General features: G+C 36.5%; 1 protein-coding gene across 1 annotated transcript in view; it reads left to right on the forward strand.

Moving 5' to 3' along the window:
• The window catches only part of LOC140241847 (ligand-dependent nuclear receptor corepressor-like protein), a 78,920-nt gene that overhangs the window by 40,851 nt on the left and 18,902 nt on the right, over nt 1-19,167 (forward strand). The window contains exon 4 of the mRNA XM_072321601.1: nt 12,109-12,226. Within this exon, the coding sequence (XP_072177702.1) occupies nt 12,109-12,226 (118 nt within the window). The remainder of the gene's footprint in view (nt 1-12,108; nt 12,227-19,167) is intronic.

Raw genomic sequence — 19,167 nt, forward strand, 5'->3', positions numbered from 1 at the left:
AACTCTCAGAGCAGAGGTGTTGGGTACTCTGCCTACCTCGGAATTTCTCCGGCTTATATACTATCCATTCACCCCTTTCTAGTACATTCTGTAATTTTCTTCAACCTGGGGCCACACACTTGAACATACTAGCAAGTCCAAGTTCCAGGAATCCTAGATGACTCACTGCCTAACTGTGTGCATAACATCATTGCCAAAAAATAACTACCAATCACATTGGGCTACAGGGACAGTGCATCTCTCAGCCAAATATGTAAGCACATCCTAGAACATTCTGGAATGGGTGAAATCATTCTAGATTGAGTGAGCTATAATGTATTTCCTGTCACATGCATGTACTGTAGCTACATTGTATACCACCTAGAAAATTCACCACTGATCTGGTCAGCCTGTATGTACTATATCTATATCATATACATGTAGAATGTTCTCCATTAATCTAGTCCACCTGTGTACTTACACATTAAAACAACCATGCATGCAGTACATCATACATGTACATACATATAACTACTAGTGTGTACATTTGTGACAACAGTGTTGTACTATGGGAGCGGCCTGTATAAACTAGCGCTTCGCGTTCTGGCTACTCGCAGTAATGGTCCGAGTTCTTACAACGCGCACATCAAGAAACCTTTTTGGCGCGCATGCAAAATTAGTGTGCGCCTATCAAGCACCTCTAAAAACAATCAAAGACGCTTGATAAACAACAACAAAAACTTCAAAGACAGCGCGTCTCAGCAACTCAGGTGATGTGCGTATAGGCTGGAGGACGGCGCGCTGTCCATTTGTTTTGTACAGGATTAGCACGCACTTTCCTGTCTGTTCAGTTAGGCCTCGTTTAGTATATTATACAACACCTATTTAGAATGTAGCTATCCGATTGGTCGATTGCCCATCACGTGACATTTAGGGAAACGTTCTATTGCACGCTCTGGCTGTCTCAGACGTGCAATATTGGTTCGACCAAAATGTTCTATTGCACGAGCTCTGATGTCACAATAAACAAACATGTGCTGCGGGCACTCAACAATGACAAGCGCGCTTACAAGCGCGTACTTTTGTCACTCATTTTTTTAACAACTTCGTTTTGCATGTACGTACGTACACAATGTAGTGTTATACAGTGACTGCGACCATGAGGCTACTCATTCGTCTTTCACAGAAAATGGTTGCCATTTCTGTGCTAAATTCAAAAATCTGTGAGTACCAAATCTGTTGACGTTCGAGGTGTTGTATAAAACAAATAGTGTATGGTCTTTACTCGTGCAATGGAACCAGATTTCGCACTCCTTGAAAGATCAGGCGCACTATTCAACTCGGCTTCGCCTCGTTGAATAGAGTGCCTCTATCTTTCACCTCGTGCAAAATCTTGTACCATTGCACTCGTGACCATTCACTATTTGTATAATAATAAATAGGTGGAGTGAAATTTGCGTTGTGATTGGTTGGATAGCATCACGTGATCGTGGAAAAATTACAGTGCGTGCCTACGCTGTATGTACGCAGAGATTCGTGCAGGGAGGGACGTAGTAGGACAAGGCCAAGCATTTCAACGTATGCGCGCGTAGAGTGCTGGACGCAAAATGTAGGAGTTTATACGCGAGTCTGCTCTAATGTACAATACACATACGCGGCAGTACTAGCGTCGCGTGCTGTGTACGTAAACTACAGTATACTGTAGGTTATGGTTTACTCTGCGTGCAAGAAATCAGTGCTGATACGGTGAGTCTAATGTTAGATCTAACTAGGGCCAAGACCTACGGAAAATACATTTAGATCGAGGGACCTATTTACTATAACAATTAGTGCATGTTCTATTGATGCACCAGTACTGGACTATAGAACTCCAAATACTAAATCATCCCTTGTGCAGTTCTATTCACCTCGGCCTGCGGCCTCGGTGAAACAAAGCAGCACTCAGGATAATTTATTATTCGTCGTTCTCTAATCCAGTATAGTGCATCATAGAGCATGCACTATTTATACTGCAGCTCCATTTACCGTGCAATTTTGGATCCATACGATTTGCTCCATTGCACGCTCGCTGAGAGCCCGGTACACTACGCGTGGGTAAACGCTAGCGTTTTGCATTTGCAGTGTGTGTATGCGACAGCACGCTAGCGTGAAGGTGGCCTCACACTATGCGTTTTTTTCTTGCGACTGCTTGCGGTTTCGAGAAGTCGCACATGGTTCTCAACTGCATGCGACTTCTCGCGACTTGGAGGCGTCCGCAAGCCTTGCGACCTCCTTGCGGCTGCTGTCAAATTTTGAACATGTTCAAAACCTTGCGATCGTCTGCGGTTGCCTCTGCGAACCCTTGCGACCGGCTGAATTTCGCAAGCCTTACGGTCGTTGCGCTCACACTATGCGAATCGATTATTGCGATCTGGCAACCGCAACAGATCGCAAGCACTGCGATCGAAAAAATCGCAAAGTGTGAGGCCACCTTAAAGCGCTCAGGCGACTCTCGCGATCTCAGATTCTCTTTTGTTTCTAAATTAATAAAACACCAAATGACAATGATCTATCTTAGGCATTATATAAAACAAATAATAAATGTTTTCTATTTGTGCAATGGACAGAATATTTCATTCGGTGAAAGATGAAATGTTTGATCCATTCAACTCGGCTGCGCCTCGTTGAATGGATCATTTCATCTTTCACCTTCTTGGATCCTTCTGGAATAAAAGTCGGTCTTCCGACTTTTATTATTTTTCTCAAAATACTCTAAAACGACTCATCATCCCGGCAAATCGCATCAGCCCAGTGAGTTTCTTTGTAGACTCTTTCGATATATTGCAAGCAAATATGAAATAGTGCCAGACGGGTTCTCAAACCCTTACCAAAACTATGTTTTCACTTTAATTCTACTCATGAGCTAGATCTTCGATCGATATTTCCAGGATATTTACACGCTGTTTATTCCAGTGCGCGCATTCTTTCGTCTGCCACGCACCTGGGTCTGGCACCTGCTTTTGTGGAAATTTCCACAAGGGGAGAGGGGTGGGGTGTCAAGTTTCTTCGAGCCGAAGAGACTGCATACACAATCTCTTCGCTTCTATTTATCTAACTGTCACTCGTGTTTTCCCCTCATTCTTTGCTGGGAATGAACATTTAGATTTCACTTTCCGAAGGTTGCTAGCACGTGGTTCTTTTTGTTGTGAGGTGTATGTATTTTCTTTTTAATCATTCTTGGGGGGGGGGGGGAAGAAGAGTAAGAGGGAAAAATGAAATGAAACGAAGGGCAAGTACGCTCAGCATTCTCAGCAAGCCGTCTTTTACACCAACATCGTTAATTATCACCACCATCAGGCATCACTCTGATCATTTTGTCCTTTTCCTTTCAACATTTAGGAACACGATCACCATCATCACTCGAGATAAATGCCTAGGAAAATAAATCACAAATACAAAGTATCAACATCTTCCCGACAACAACAGAGACTCCAACTCTCCCGTTTTCGACGGGAGATCTCCCGCCGAAAACCCATTTTTGCAAAATCTCCCGTTCTCCCGCTTGAGATTTAATTTCTCCCGCCCTGGCTCTGTGTCTCCCGTTGGAAAGGATTTCTTACTTATTGCTATTGTATGTTGAAAAAAAAAAGCCTTAGATAGCACCAGAGAGCATCTAGAACCCTAGGAACTTGGCGCTTCGCACACATCAACTTGGAGTCTCCCGTTTGCTAGGGGTTTCAGGCGGGAGAATCTCCAGATCAGAAGGTGCTTTTGGTTGGAGTCTCTGCAACAACACAAACATTACAAATGATAACACACAGCACACCGAAGCGCCTGGGATCAAACTCGCTTCGAAATATTGCAGCAAAGCAGAGAAATCACCGTTACAAAAATGCATGTACAGTGCAAGACACTTGAAAAAAATTACGTTTATATACTTCAAAGTAAGGGAACGGATAAAGTGATATCAAACGGAAGAAATTGTACCAAACGAGGAATGAGAAATGACAGAAATAAAACGATATGTAGGCTCTAGCAGAAGTTTGCAGCACCAAAAGCTACGAGAAAATAAATATAGAGCAGAAAATCAGTATTGCGACGAGATCCTTGGGATCAGCAGTCAATAAACGATACAAAACAAAGGAAATTAATTCATTTGGACCATAAAAAGGGTTTGTTATAAGTATTCTGTTATATGAGATCTCCTTTAATAGGCCTAGAAATATTATCGAGTCACAGGAAAGAAAGTTCGAACGCTTTTCACCTGCACTACTGGTACTGCAGTGCACATCAAAACATGAACGGAAACTCACCTCTTATTTGCAGAAAGATGATGCAATAACATTTAAAAAAACACAACACTCTAAAAGTCATTTCGTACTTGGGAGGCAAGGGAAAAGCGGATGAAGAAGAAGAGAAAAAGAAGCAGACATTGTACAACGGAACGCCTTCACACCCTACCCCGCCTCAAAACGAAATAGGGCACTAACGTTAGTATGTGGCGGTATTGTGGCTGGAAACTAGCTGTACAGTGTGTAGCTACTCGCGCTCCCCAGTAGCCGGCCACACCCGGGGATACCACGGCGATCGATGTACTAGTAAACATCCTTGCGTAGGGTCCGTAGGCGGCAGGGATTCACGCGCGCGAAGTTCCGTTCAGTGTATACAGTACGCAAGCAGCGATTTGCGTGTGCTTACATTGTTCTATTCAGCGCTTTCTACATACAGTACAGTGCGTACGTGTTGCATCGATATCCCAGCCGATTACATGGCACATAGGGCATCATGGCAAACCAAGAAGAGGGGACGGCAACAAGTTGCCGTAAGCATGGAAATTTTGAGAGAGGCATCGCGGCAATTAGATAGGGCATTGTGGCAAATTGCCTTTTGCCACCCGGGTAATTTGAGGCCTGTTATATGTCTGCCCATTTTTACTCTCTTTAGATTTCTTCCCATGATAACATACTCATTTGGAGTTGTATAATATACTGAAAGTGTGGCATTACTGGTGATTTGTTGTTCACCCAAGAAAATTACTATCTATTTTCAGAGAAGAATATTGTTTCACAACTACTAAAGGGCTGTTTTTGCAGAGCATGCTAACCATTTGTGTAGAATGTGAATGTCATAGAAATGTTTAAGTCCAACTTTCATAGTTTAACCTGCATAAGATGGCCAAACTGGTGTGAGGGTTTGGAAGTATTGTCAACTGATTGTGGGTGTCATTTAAGTTTGGCAAGTTTGGGATCTAAAGAATTTAGATTTTTTTTTTTAAACATTCCCAGCATCCCTGATTCTGATTTTCATGTGATTTGTTGTTGTTTTTTCTTCAAAATTGTATTAAAAGCTTTATCATATGCCCAAGACTTATTCAAGATGGGCACAATGTTCACAAAGTCTGTTTGAAGTTGAAACATACCACAACAGTTTGGAGAATGTTTCACATATATTTTTTGTATCTCATGATAGCAGTGAAAATCATCCGCTCATTTTTTGACATACCAGCAAATTGTTAGTATCGTTTTTTAGACATTCTCACAAAACATGTGGTGCATGTTGGAGGGCAAATCTGTGTAATGTGCTGTCTAACTTCTATGAAGTGCATGGCCGAGGTGTCTGACATCATACAAAGTACTATCTGTATTTCATTTTTTTTATCAGGTCTTCTACAACATATATCTACACATTGAACAATATAATAACAAATATTTTGAAAAAAATATCTAGATAATGGCATGTATGTAATGATAAATGTTATAAAAGGCACTTTGATCAGTCTAGAGTACACCATATCTATATTGGAAAATTGAAATAATGTGTAGGGGAACCTACAAAGAAGCATGATGCTAATGGGGATAGGTCCTCAGAAAAGAAGTTGGCACACACACACACACACACACACACACAACCAACAAGCATGCATGCACAAACCAACCAACAACAGATAGGAATGAAAGAGTTAGAAAAAGAAGAGAACAAATTCGTGATGTTTGCATTTAAGTTGCTTGTTCTTTTTTGTGTGTGGTCTGGCCATAGTTCAGGGATGGTACATACAACATTTGTGCGTTTTGAGAACATGTGTGCATACAAGCTATGCAGGAATGGTTTACGTCTCCATTGTCGTGATATATTTGAAGAAAAACTTGTCAGAATGTTGGACTTCACCATTTTTTGGACATTCATGTCCTTCACAAATAATTTGCTTGCTCATATGAAAACAGCTCTTTGTGTACTAGTATGGGTATATTACCACTGGAGCAAATATCAACATAGCAATCTTCTCGTCATTTTCATCCTGCATAGAGGATAAAGGAAAGGATAAAATATGGTCTGTTGAAAAGGTATCCTAGATGGAAATGTGAGTTAAATACAATGTTTACAGTACATGAATATTAATTATATGGAAATGAACCTCATTAAAAGTGGCCTCCAAAGGCAAGGGATACCGTCATTGAATATATTGCAGCACTGCTGGCGTGATAAGTTGATAGACTTCACACCTTTCATTCTATACAATCTATTATTAACTCCTCCAAAATAGGAGGCTTACAGTTAATCAACTGGAGGGTAATCATTTTCTAGCTGTGGTGTCACAAATCACAGAATGCTTGTTGTTTTGGCAACATGATCTATCTGTAGTGCCAAGTTATTGGAAATTTGACAAACAAGGATGGGTTGAGGTTGTATTTTCATGTTTATAACTATAAGCTTCAAACTTGTGAAGCGCAAGACATTATAAATACAATTGTATGTTTATGTGCCAGATATCGTCAGATAGACCAGAATGGATTATGGAAAGTAGTATCAACTTTGAATTGTACATGAAGTTCCCATCTTGTATGGTGTTAAGTAGAAACCAGGTCACCACCAAGAAGTGAGAAATCACACCATGAAGGCTATGTGAGCTGTACGTTGTATACATGTGTCTTCATGAGAGTGTTATTTTGAGCACACAAAGAAGTTTATATTCAATGAAGCCAATGGTAAAACAGAGATAATCTATGCATAAAATGGTGCAATGTAAGTCGATAGGGAAAAGGTACAATTTGATAGGTTAAGATACCACAATGAGTAAAATGAATATTTATATGATATAAACATAATATATATATATGTATATATATATATATATATATATATATATATATATATATATATAACGAAGAATCAAGAAAAAAACTAGTAATGCATTATTTTGCCAATAAGAATGAGTTTATTGAACAACTCAAATTTTCGGTGGCCTCCACCTTCTTCAGGAGTCTCGACGGGGAATGTCAATACCAAAACATAAATTGAACATGAAGAGCGCGCACTCATATACACAGAATTGGTTGCTATGAGACTGTGTACCCGAAAATTTGAGTTGTTCAATAAACTCATTCTTATTGGCGAAATAATGTATTACTAGTTTATTTCTTGATTCTTCGTTATATTGGAGCCAATACGTGAATTCGCAACATGTTATATATATATATATATATATATATATATATATATATATATATATATATATATATATATATATATATATAGATATATATAGTCGCTGGGGCGACAAGACCTCGTATCTACAAAATGTCAAATGTTCAGGAGAGCAAAGAAACATGGCAGCCAAAGCACTGTATCCAATGGGATAGACATTCCTTTGACATGCTGTGGTGGCTTCATTTTAGGGGTAAGACATCTAGGATTTGGACAGGACATCACTTAACTGATTAACTGGCCATTAATCCAAAAAAGTCATTTTCACCAAAATTACAGAGACAAGGTCTTGTCACCCCAGTGACGATATATATGTACATATATATATATATATATATATATATATATATATATGTATATATATATATATATATATGTATATATATACATGTATACATGTATACATATGTATACATATATACATGTATACATATATGTATATATATGTATATATATATACATATACATGTATATATATATATATATATATATATATATATATATATATATATATATATATATATAGGGCCTATATGTACATGTATTCATATGATATATGATATAATGTTTATATAAATGATATATTTATTCATCAAAATTTGAATATGATACTTCTGTTGAAAAGGTGGGATGTGAAAAGATCGATGCATAGGAATGCATTTGCATCCTCATCACCAGGATGCCAAATAACATCTTGTGTCTGTTTTCTTCCCAGCTCCCAACATTCAGACTGTAGCTCAATTTGGGTATTTGAGGCCCTGTCCCATGTTGGGCCTCTCATTTCAATGTGAGCCCCCTTTGTTGACCCCTAGTTTTCAGCCTGGGAGCCTAATTTGTATAGAGGCCTACTTTCCATAAAATCAGAGAGGTAGCAGCAAGCATTCTTACAGCATTGATGTAATTGGGAACTTGTGATCTGCAATGTTTTGTAAAACACAAAGCCTTCTATTGCATACTTGCTCCTCATCTTTTGAAGCCCATGTGAAGATGTAATTTATTATTGACAGCAGAACATGTGTTATGTAATAAATTGATACAGGCAGCCCATTCTTTGTTCAAGGTGACTCTAATACCCCTTTCAGGTAATCGTGGATGCGGATAATAGGAGCACTAAGTCGTAAAATTTCGATTACATGAACGGGAGAGGAGTAGAAAAGTGCGCATTATTTTGATGCTGCTATTATGCGCATAAGTGCAGCATGAGGAGTACATCGAGAATACATGAACGCGTTTTACGACTTATCCGCACTAACATTCCACAGTTCGGTCAAAGGTCACTCGATTTCCCGCACAACCGCTGACTGCTGAGCTTGAGCGCGCGAGAGGTGTGCATACACGTGAGGATATTCACCGGAAACATTACGTCATTATAGAGGCGTGCGCCGTAACCATGACAAATAACTCCGTCCTTCGCACCATTATATGAACGGGTGCTCGTAAAAGTAGTGCGCACTTCATGGGACATATGAACGCGATTTTGACTACTTCATCTGCATTATTTGGATGCGGATAATTGAACCGCGATTACCTGAAAGGGGTATAAGAACCTTCTGTGCATAAAATAAAAATAAATTAATACTGATAGTTTCATTGAAACTGGCCAAGATTTGTTAGTCTGGGAATTCAGACTTTCACATAATAATAGAGTGATAACCAATCAACCAACCAATGATTATTTAGTGCCTTTTCTATATAGACTGAGGTGCTTCTACAATAACGAAACACAAGAATTCAACAATATTTACTGATTTAAAAAAAAAAAAAAACAGAGAGAAAGAACTGAACAAATAACCAACCCTGCAATGGAATTAAGTCAGAACTATAAAGAAAAATCTTTATAAAATCTGTCAGTATTACACTGTGGCTACTTTACAAGTGAAAGTGAATGAAAGGTATATGTCCATAATTATACTGTGTACCATACCCATCAATCGTATTAAATGCTTGGAACTAGCATGAGACTACAATGTATGCTATGTGTCAATAATCAGTCTGTTGCTAAGCAGGATGTAATTTCCACGATGATATAGAATAAATGATATAGAATACTTTATCTCATCAAGCCCAAGTAAACACATTTATGATTTATCTTTTTATATTGTCTTTCCTATTCATTGTTTGTGTGTTATGAGGTAGAGTTAAAAAAAAAAAACAATCTCTTTTATATGAGCCCTTTGTTGTTTTTATATTATTGTTTGTTTTAATTGCAGAATCTTTAAAAGCCTTTTGATTGCCTTTAAAATATAATTGATGCTTAAAGGGACTGTACAGTACTGGTTGAGGTGGTGATTCAGGTTTATAACATTCCTAAGTGAGATAATGAGAAACCTCTTATGAAATATGAAAGAGCATGTAATTTTAAGAAGGGTTCAACATTTATTTGATGAAAATTGGTTTTCAAATGGCTGAGATATCAAAAAAAAAGGTGATAATGATAAAAGGCGACAGGCCACGACTTTTATTAGATCTCTTTGTTTCATCATGTTTTTGGATATCTCAGCCATTTCAGAACCGATTTTCATCAAATAAACTTTTGATACCCCTTAGAATTGCATTCTCTTTTACATCTCATAGAGTGGTTTCTGAATATCTTGCAAAACATTAAAAGCTTAATCCTCACTTCAACCAGAACTGTACAGTCCCTTTAAATTGGCATTCTGAGGCATGAAAGTTCCTGTATCTCTAAGAACTTGGCAATTTTGTGTAATTTTCTTTCTGATTTTGTGCAATTTTCTCTCTGATTTTGTGCAGATTCAATAATTTTTTCAAGTTTAAAATCTTTCTCCTGGATAAGAGGTGGAAGTCCCTTGTAATTGCCATTATGGTTTATAGCCAATATTCTGATGGCAGAAATGAAGTTACTGTGTAATGCTTGCAAATTTCAAATTGAAATGTCATAGCAACTGCTGTTTCAATCAGTGCTGTGCACTTAAGGTTAAAAGTATGAAGAAGAAAACAAATCTTATTGTCTGAAAGAGCTCACGTAATTCAGATGGCAAAAGCAGACCTGTCAGTCATCTGTTGGGCATCATGCATTGTGACGAACAGATTGCCTTTCCTTATTCCTCCTCACAAAATGAAGGGTAATCAGTGTCATTGTGGAGATGTGCTTCGTCAGAGGATGTGGAGTGGTTGTGATATCAAGACAAATTAGATTTGAGAAACATGTCAGCTTTTTCTTTCTCTTTTTTTTCTTCAGTGTCTCGTCTGCAATGCCCATTTCTTGTTGAAGGTTGCAAATTTCTTGTGAAAGTTATGACAGATTCCTTTTGAGAATAATGACATGTGTTCTCTCATTACATCTGGAATTGTCAGAGCCTCTTTGTTATTAAAAAAAAAAAAAAAAAATGGCATTCTCCACTTATGGATATGATTTCAATGTCTGATGTGTTTATCTCCTGCCTGATAAACTGTGTTCTCGTGCAGGCTAGTTGTGATAGATTTGCCAGATAGAATTCTGATAAATCTGCCAAACTGTAGTGTGAAGTGTGTCCCACTTGCATATGGTGTTTAGAGATATTATATGACCCGCATTCAAAGCTTTGTCTTGTTATTGTATATCATTGTCAAGATTGTCTGATGATCCTCACGCAAAGTCTGAGAAATTTGAAAATTTAACATTTATGAGTTACACAATCCACATAATTATTTTTACTGTCCTGACTTTGAAATCAGAAATTTTCGTATCACTAATAGCAAAACATTTAACTTTTATTTATTATACCAGTATAAAACATGCTAAAAATTCCATTGTTTTAACATGCAATCTTATATCTGAGTATTGCAATTTTGATGAGACTAATAAATATTGCATGTATTTGCATTTGGGAAATATCATGTAGGGTTTTGTATGCAAATGATTCAGCAGTCTACTGCAAACATGGCAATATGATGCGTATCAACTAGCTGAATGCTTTCTGTGTGACCGCAGGGAGGAATTCAAAGATTTAGAGAAAGTCAGGTGGAAAAAAAAAATGCCTTGTCTGCAATTAACATTGTCATTGCAAATCATTTCAGCAAATTGCTCGTAAATACATTGTACTAGTACATGACATTGTGGTGTCCAATGTTTGTAGTGATATTTTGGATTGGCTTCAGAATCAGTGAAGTTGTTCAGCAGTTTTTATTGAGATGGCAGGAGTTTTTCTGATTTTTTAATAGCACCGATTTTCGCTGTCCATGAAAATGATAGCATTTTCTTGCATTTTGAAATCATTGTTTGGTTAGGGAGTTGTTTTTTGAAGCATATGATTTTAGAAACATGATGTACTACAGCATAACTTTCACATTATGCCCAAAATGTCTATTTAGTAGATTTTTATAAATTTAAGGGTATTTTATGTTGTTGCCTCATAGTCATACGATGTAATTTTTTCCCCATGGAGTCTGGAGAACAAGATGGAGATCTCTTTACAGTGAAATCTGTAGATTTTAGTTAGTGATATATGGGAGTGCAGATAACGTATTGGTCAAACAAGAAAGATAGCAAATTACCTATCAGTAATTGAGGCTTATCCCAAGATTGCACAGGGATTTTGTGTTAAACTATGTACAGGACTCTGCAAAAAATCAAAACAAGAAGAAACATTGACAAAAAAGTAACTAATTTCCAACTCTTCTCTTTCCTGCTCCCACTCTCCCACACACACCTTTCTGTTTATGTTGTAGGAATCCATAGCACGGCATGAGGCTTACATGGACAGCCTGGAGGAAGGAAAGGAAGGCTCTAGGCACGTCACATCCCAGGAGAGAGTGTTACGGGCACAGCAGTGGCTAGCTAAGTCAGGTGAGTGGATTACACCCTTCTTTTGGAGCTAAGGTAATAGAGCTGTTGCTCTTTAATTCATTGAGTGTTCCTATGAAATACATTTTAATACCTGAAAGCCAGTTTGCACGTATTAGTTCTTGCTAAGTTTGGCAGTCCATGGGCAAGGCTTTTGGTGATTAGCAAAAACCTATGTTATAAAAGCAGGCATAGAGTTTTAATACACTAGTAAACTGAGTTATGCATTATTATGTTTGGTGACTGGGTGCTAGTAAACAAGCAATTCCATTCACATATGCCTGTGCAAACTATTTCAACCGTAAGAATGTAATTTTTGACTGTACGTAAAGGCGTGCTAGAGATAAGATTGATTAAAAGATATGGTCTGCAGAGAGAGTACTTATGCATGCAGAAAGTAATAAACTGTACCTGTTCAAGTGTGCCGGTAAAGATTTTGTGTTGAAAATCACCTAAGTCAAGTTGCTGTCATAAGAGTATTTGTTGTAGGTTCCTGAACCTGTACAGTAATTTTCCCCTAGAAACCATATTCAAGCAAAGTGTTTTTTTTTTTTTTTTCAAAGATAGGAAGACCTGGCCTTGAATGATATTTCTATATTGTTTTATCTGTATTCAAGTGTGTTTTGTTTTGTCTTTTTGTTTTTGTTCCCGTGATAAAGACTATCTTTGAATTCACATAATGACACAGGTATCTCTTGGTATTGGTGGATCATCCACATGGAAACAAAAATAACCCAAATTTGCCTGTGACGGTAAACTGCAAAATGTGTCTAAAAGTGGATGTAGTCTATGAGGGAACATTATAACAGTGAAATATGATATAAAGACACTATATTATATGTATATATATATATATATATTTTATTTTTTTTTTTTGGGGGGGGGGGGGCAAGCCAGCTTGTAAGATGAGTAATAAAAATGGATAGATTATAAATTGATTAAAAAATTGATGAAAAATAAAATTGATTCTGAGGCATAATGACCTTGACATTGACATCTATTTATCTTGTGCTTCATAATTACAGTACTGTGCCACAAAATGAGGACTTGAGAAAATATATTTTTTTTTTGCCCCCCGGACATATATATGTATATAGTACATGATGTACTGGCTACAATACCCACTGATTCAATAAAAAGTAATCAAATATGTACACATATGTCATTATGTGTGTTTGTTTGTGTGTATGTGTGTGTGTATATATACTCATAATAGCTTTGTAGTTGTGTAGAGTTATAGATAATTTACAGCAGAACTCCAAAGATGTGATCATGTGTTGTGTACCAGCACTGATATTTAGCACGTACATGTGCCATCTATGAAAAACATTATGATAACAGCTAGACAAGAATAGAAATAAATGAATAATGTACAAGTTCCATAGAAATTATGCAGTAGACAATATGAGCCCCCTCTCTCCTCCCCATAAAAAGACAGAAAATAGGGGAATGTTATGGGTCACGAGGCTGAGTCACATACAGTTAGACAATCGTGATCCACTGCCAAGTCAGAGAATACAATGTATAGATTTTACACAAAGTATCTCTATGGATGTTTCTGCACGTAATATGAATTTTGGAGCTAAGTGAGGATTATATTTTTAGTACTCATAACAATAACCTACTGTCATAGACAGGAACACAAGACAACATGTTCACAATGAGATCACTATCTACAAGTAATGTTTCAGGTTTCAGGCTTTGATGGGAATTACCATTAGTCTTAGAGCAACGTCTTGTGTGTGTGTTTTTTTAGCTGTCTTACCCTATTAAAGGGATCGTACAGTTTTGGTTGAGACCTAATTTCAGGTTTCTAACATTTTTTGGTGAGATAATGAGAAACCGCTTATGAAATGTGAAAGAGCATGTAATTCTATGAGGAATTCAATGTTTATTTGATGAAATGGCTGAGATACCCCAAAAAGAGTGATTCTAATAAAGTGTGGGACCCACACTTTATTACGATCGCTTTGTTTTACTTTGTTTTTGGATGTTTCAGTCATTCCAAACCCGATTTTCATCAAACAAACTTTGAATTCCTCTTAAAATGGTATGCTCTGTACTATATCATAAGTGTTTTCTTGGTATCTAGCAAAAAGTTAAAAGCCCAATTCTCATCTCTACCAATACTGTACCATCCCTTTAAGTTATATAATGCATAATGTGGGCCCTGTAAACATTGAAATCACGGGGACATGTCATATTTTTTCCTTTTTTTGAGAGGGGTACTTCATGAGTTTCCAGGAAAAATTGAATTAAACAACATCAAAAAGTAACCTATTATAAATATACAGACATTTACAAGGTACATTGTGCAAAACCTTCATTCTACCTGTTATATTTGTATTCCTGCATGCCTCCCTAAGCCATGCTTGGGCTTTTGATCATAATCCTCATACACTCTAAAGTCTAAGCTACCCTCTGCACCACTTCATGTTGAGGTTGACTGTAAGAAATAGGGTAAAATCAAACACACAGAACAACAGAAATTTCATCAATATTCAGCATGAAATCCTGCTATGGAATCTTCATATTTCACATGTTTTCAGTAGTAATATTGATCACATTTGTATCTGCAAGTTATATGTAGACAGGATGATCATGCCAGTACTCCACAAATTTCCTATCAAAGAAAGTTTTAAAACCCATTTATTAATTTCATAGTTTCAGGTCATTTATTTGTGTTAGCAAAAGTAATTTATGTATTATTTTTATAATTTAATAAGTATAGGTTTTGCTGATTTAGATATATTTGTGTTAAATTTTCATAGTTAAATTATGTAACTTCCATTACTTATTTTGTAAGTGCTATGCAACTATTTTTTTAGTATTTAGCACGATATGAATGAACATATTATTAGTGTTAAATGATTATGACTATGTTGGACCTGATATCAGCACTCTGAAGACGCAGCAAAAAATCAATGCAATCATTCATTGGGTTTTCCCCTCTGAAGTAGTCACTGTGTATTCAAGGTATTACACACAAGTTCTGCTGCATTAATCAAATGCAAAGTTCAGTGAGAACTTCCCCCATTTTATGCAGTATATTGTTTTTCCAGTTCAGTGTGCCATTTTTATTCTGAGATGAGAACTTTTTCTTAACAAGATGCCACGGGTTTTGTTTTAATAACAAATAAGCAAGTCATGATCAATGTGTCATGATCTTACAAATGTAAAGAGCTATAATAGGTGTCATGTGTCACATGAAAGGCCATCACAGGTGGAAGATAGTTGGAAAAATGAAATATTGCCTGCTTTAAACAGCCAGAAATTGAGAGCCATGGTGATATGATTTGAAGTTCTTGTTAATGCAGCTGCAAACTTGATATTGTGCATTTGTTGAAATGGCAGTAACCATGGTAATAGAGACTTGATTTATTTCTCTGTCATTCCACTAAAGCCAGTGTATGACTCTTTGAAACCACAGAAGAGAAAAAAATATATAATAATTGCTATTTTCTTAATATCGTGCAGTAGAATAAATGGAAGACATCATGAGATAAATGAGAGTCATGTGCAAATAAGATACAGATAGGGAAATTATTTTAGATCCACAGTATGGCATGTGAAGTTAGTGTCATGTGAATCAGCAATTAAAGGTCAACAACTCATCATACATAACAATATCTTTATTGAAATTCCTGTGAACTATTTCATTCTTGCTATTCCTTATGGTCACACCCCCCCCCCCCATACTAGCGCATGTACAAATGCGTCTAGAAGGATTTTTAGCTTGTTTCTCATAACAGAGTTTTGTGTCCCTACCAAGACTTTATTGGAACTCTATAATGGGATTGACATTACACATTTCAGTCTGCCTTAACTAATTTGGTAAAGTGTGTGTTCCTTTAGCACAAGACTTTGAAAATTTGTTCTATAGGACAAGACTTTGAAAAGCTGCCTTGTACCTATTCAGTGCATGCATTCTTTTATACTGTACTTGATATTTGATGTCATGCTTTGTGAGAGTGTTGAGGGTATTCAAACTAGCCAACAGAAAAGTTTCAGTTTCAGCATTATAATTAGTGCATACCAGATACTAAGCATTTCTTAAATTCACCAGTCACCGAGATGTATTTAAAAAAAAAATGATTTTGATGCAATCCTTTTATGGATTATAAACACAACAAACATGCAAAGAAAGATAGAAACAAACAAACGAGCATAATTCCCAATGCTTTCTTAATGAAGACTTAACCCAGATTTAAATATACAATTGTATTGAAAAGATTAATGGTACAACCTTTGTAGATAGATATGTTTGTGTATGTATGGTTGTTCATGTGATGTGTGTGTGTATATATGTATATACGTGTATTGAAATATAAATACAATCAGTGGAACAAAAAGAATGTGACAAAGCTACTGTACATATGGAAAAAAAAGTAGAATGAAAATCCTCTCCGTGTTAAAGTTGACTAGGGGTCTATAGCAACTTAATAAACACACACAAAGTCTGTATCTGTTTCATTGACATTGCATGTGAAAGATTAAAGTTATGGAATTTTGAAGTTTTTGTATAACAGTAACAGTGATACTGTACGAGCTGAAATTTTTGCGTACAGATATTTTCGCGAATTGCTACTTGGAGGACATTTTTGCGTGTTGTTAATTTCGTGGTTGCGAGGGTCTAACTGAACTTACTTATTTGCGCATTGTTATTTTCGCGTGTTGTTATTTTCGCGGTTCAAAGGCGATTCGCAAAATTTGCGAAAATAAAACCACCGCGAAAATTTCAGCTCATACAGTAGCAGATGTGGTGGTTAAAGGGTGTGTACAGTTCTGGTCGAGGTGAAGATTTAGCTCTTAACGTTTTGTGAGATATTCAGAAACCACTCTATGAGATGTCAAAGAGCATGCAGTTCTAAAGGGTATCAAAAGTTTATTCGATGAAAATCGGTTTTGAAATGGCTGAGATATCCAAAAACAAAGTGAAACAAAGAGATGCTAATAAAGTTGGGGCATGTCGCCTTTTATTATTAGCACTTTTTTGGATATCTCAGCCATTTGAAAACCAATTTTCATCAAATAAACGTTGAATCCATCTTAAAATTACATGCTCTTTCATATTTCATAAGAGGCTTTTCATTATCTCACTTAGGAATGTTCAAAATATGAATCCCTACCTCAACCAGTACTGTACAGTCCCTTTAAGCGTTGGGAGTCTTGCCTGTGTGGGACGCATTGCTGGTTTCTAGGACAATATATGTTTTCTCCAAAATCGTACTTTCCAGGAAGAAATGTTGTTTTTGTGACTCTGTGCAGATATACCTACATCTTGGTGTCCTTCCTTATCTTACGCAAATGACAATCAGCCCTTTCTTGCGCATTTACTTAATTTTTTGAGATGATATTTCTAGACATATTTAACAAGGGAGAATTTCCTTGAAAGGGATTTTATTGTGTGACCGACCTTGAGACCCCAATGCCTTCAAACAGAATGTACTACAATAATGAGCACAATCACTCTGTCATACAGCCAACTCCCATTTTAACAAAGTCCTCGGGTACTGGCAGTTTTTTTTTTTTTTTTTTTTTTCTTAAAGCTGAACAAATATTTATGTACAGATATTTGAAGGTGATAATTTTTGGACTTGAATATTAATTTGTTGTATCCAAAATTTCATTAAAAATGTGCTTCTTATAACAGAATTGCACTGCATTGAAGTCACTGGAAAGATTACGGAAGCAGTCATAGAAAATAAGCACTCACAGCTTGTTAATGTTAGGAAGTTAGATCTATGGCTGATGAGACTGAATTCATCTACAAAATGCACCTCGTCAGAAGCTGGACATGATTCCCCTTTTGAATGAAGAGATACTCTATTCGCTTTACCATGGATGCACAAATATACACCTTTGGAGTGGTGAAAGACTAAGCAGAAAAAAGAGCCCACAAAAACCTTCACATATAGTGGAACTGACTTTGGATATAGATCACGTAGATATTAAATCTTATGTGTACATTATACAATTTTGACAGCAATTTTTGATCCCTTTCTGTGGAGAACTTTCAATAAATATGAGACCTTCAGTCAGCCATACAAAGTGAATACAGTCATATGGTCACAACTTCTCAGTCCACCCAGAGCTGGTGTTTTTCTTCCCTTCTGTGAGTGTTTGCATTGCATTAAAATCTTCTGAAGCTTGTGGGCTAAAGACTAGCAATGTATCACTCTCAGAAATTGTATAAAATTTGTAAGATTTTTCAGGATAAAACTGAAGATGGGCAGCTGGGCAGAAAAAAAAAAGTAGGCAAGTCCTATTTTGGCTCTAAAGACAATGACAGTTATGAGAGTGAGCCCCACTTTTTATGTAGAAACAAAAACACGTTTGTATCTAGTTGAAAATTACTTATGGTACACAAATAATAAATGAATTGTCATTTTAACAAATCTTTAAAATTTTAGGTTGTCAAAGGAGACATTGAATTGAATTTAACTGAATTGAATTGAAAATGTCTTTATGGAAGATCTGACTGGTGACCTAAGGTCAAATTGCCCAGATGTACATCATACAAAAGTATACATTGATTACATAAAAATAATGATTTCATATACATAGATTGGAACCATCAATACATTCAAAATGACATACAAATAATACAAAAGATATAACTTTAAAAGTCATCGCTTAACTATGAGATACTTCAAATCCAACCAGAAATAATAAAAAAAAAAGAACCAGTATTAGTTTTTTTGTTTTTTTTTAAAGTAATTTAAGATTTATAAAAAAAAAAATCATGATTAGAACACATTTTTGGTGAGACAATCTCTAGTGATTTCTACATTGTTTCGTAGTTGGGAAGTGAGAGCATCAGAGGGAATGCAAGACAAATTACGAAGTCATGCCCCCTTCCCAGCAGATTGCCTGATGTGTAGGACATCTTGGAAATGGCTACACGGTGCTTGCACATAAATGTAAATCTGTCATTTCTGCAT

Source organism: Diadema setosum, chromosome 18 (genome assembly GCF_964275005.1).
Source record: "Diadema setosum chromosome 18, eeDiaSeto1, whole genome shotgun sequence".
In the NCBI taxonomy this organism is placed as follows: domain Eukaryota; kingdom Metazoa; phylum Echinodermata; class Echinoidea; order Diadematoida; family Diadematidae; genus Diadema; species Diadema setosum.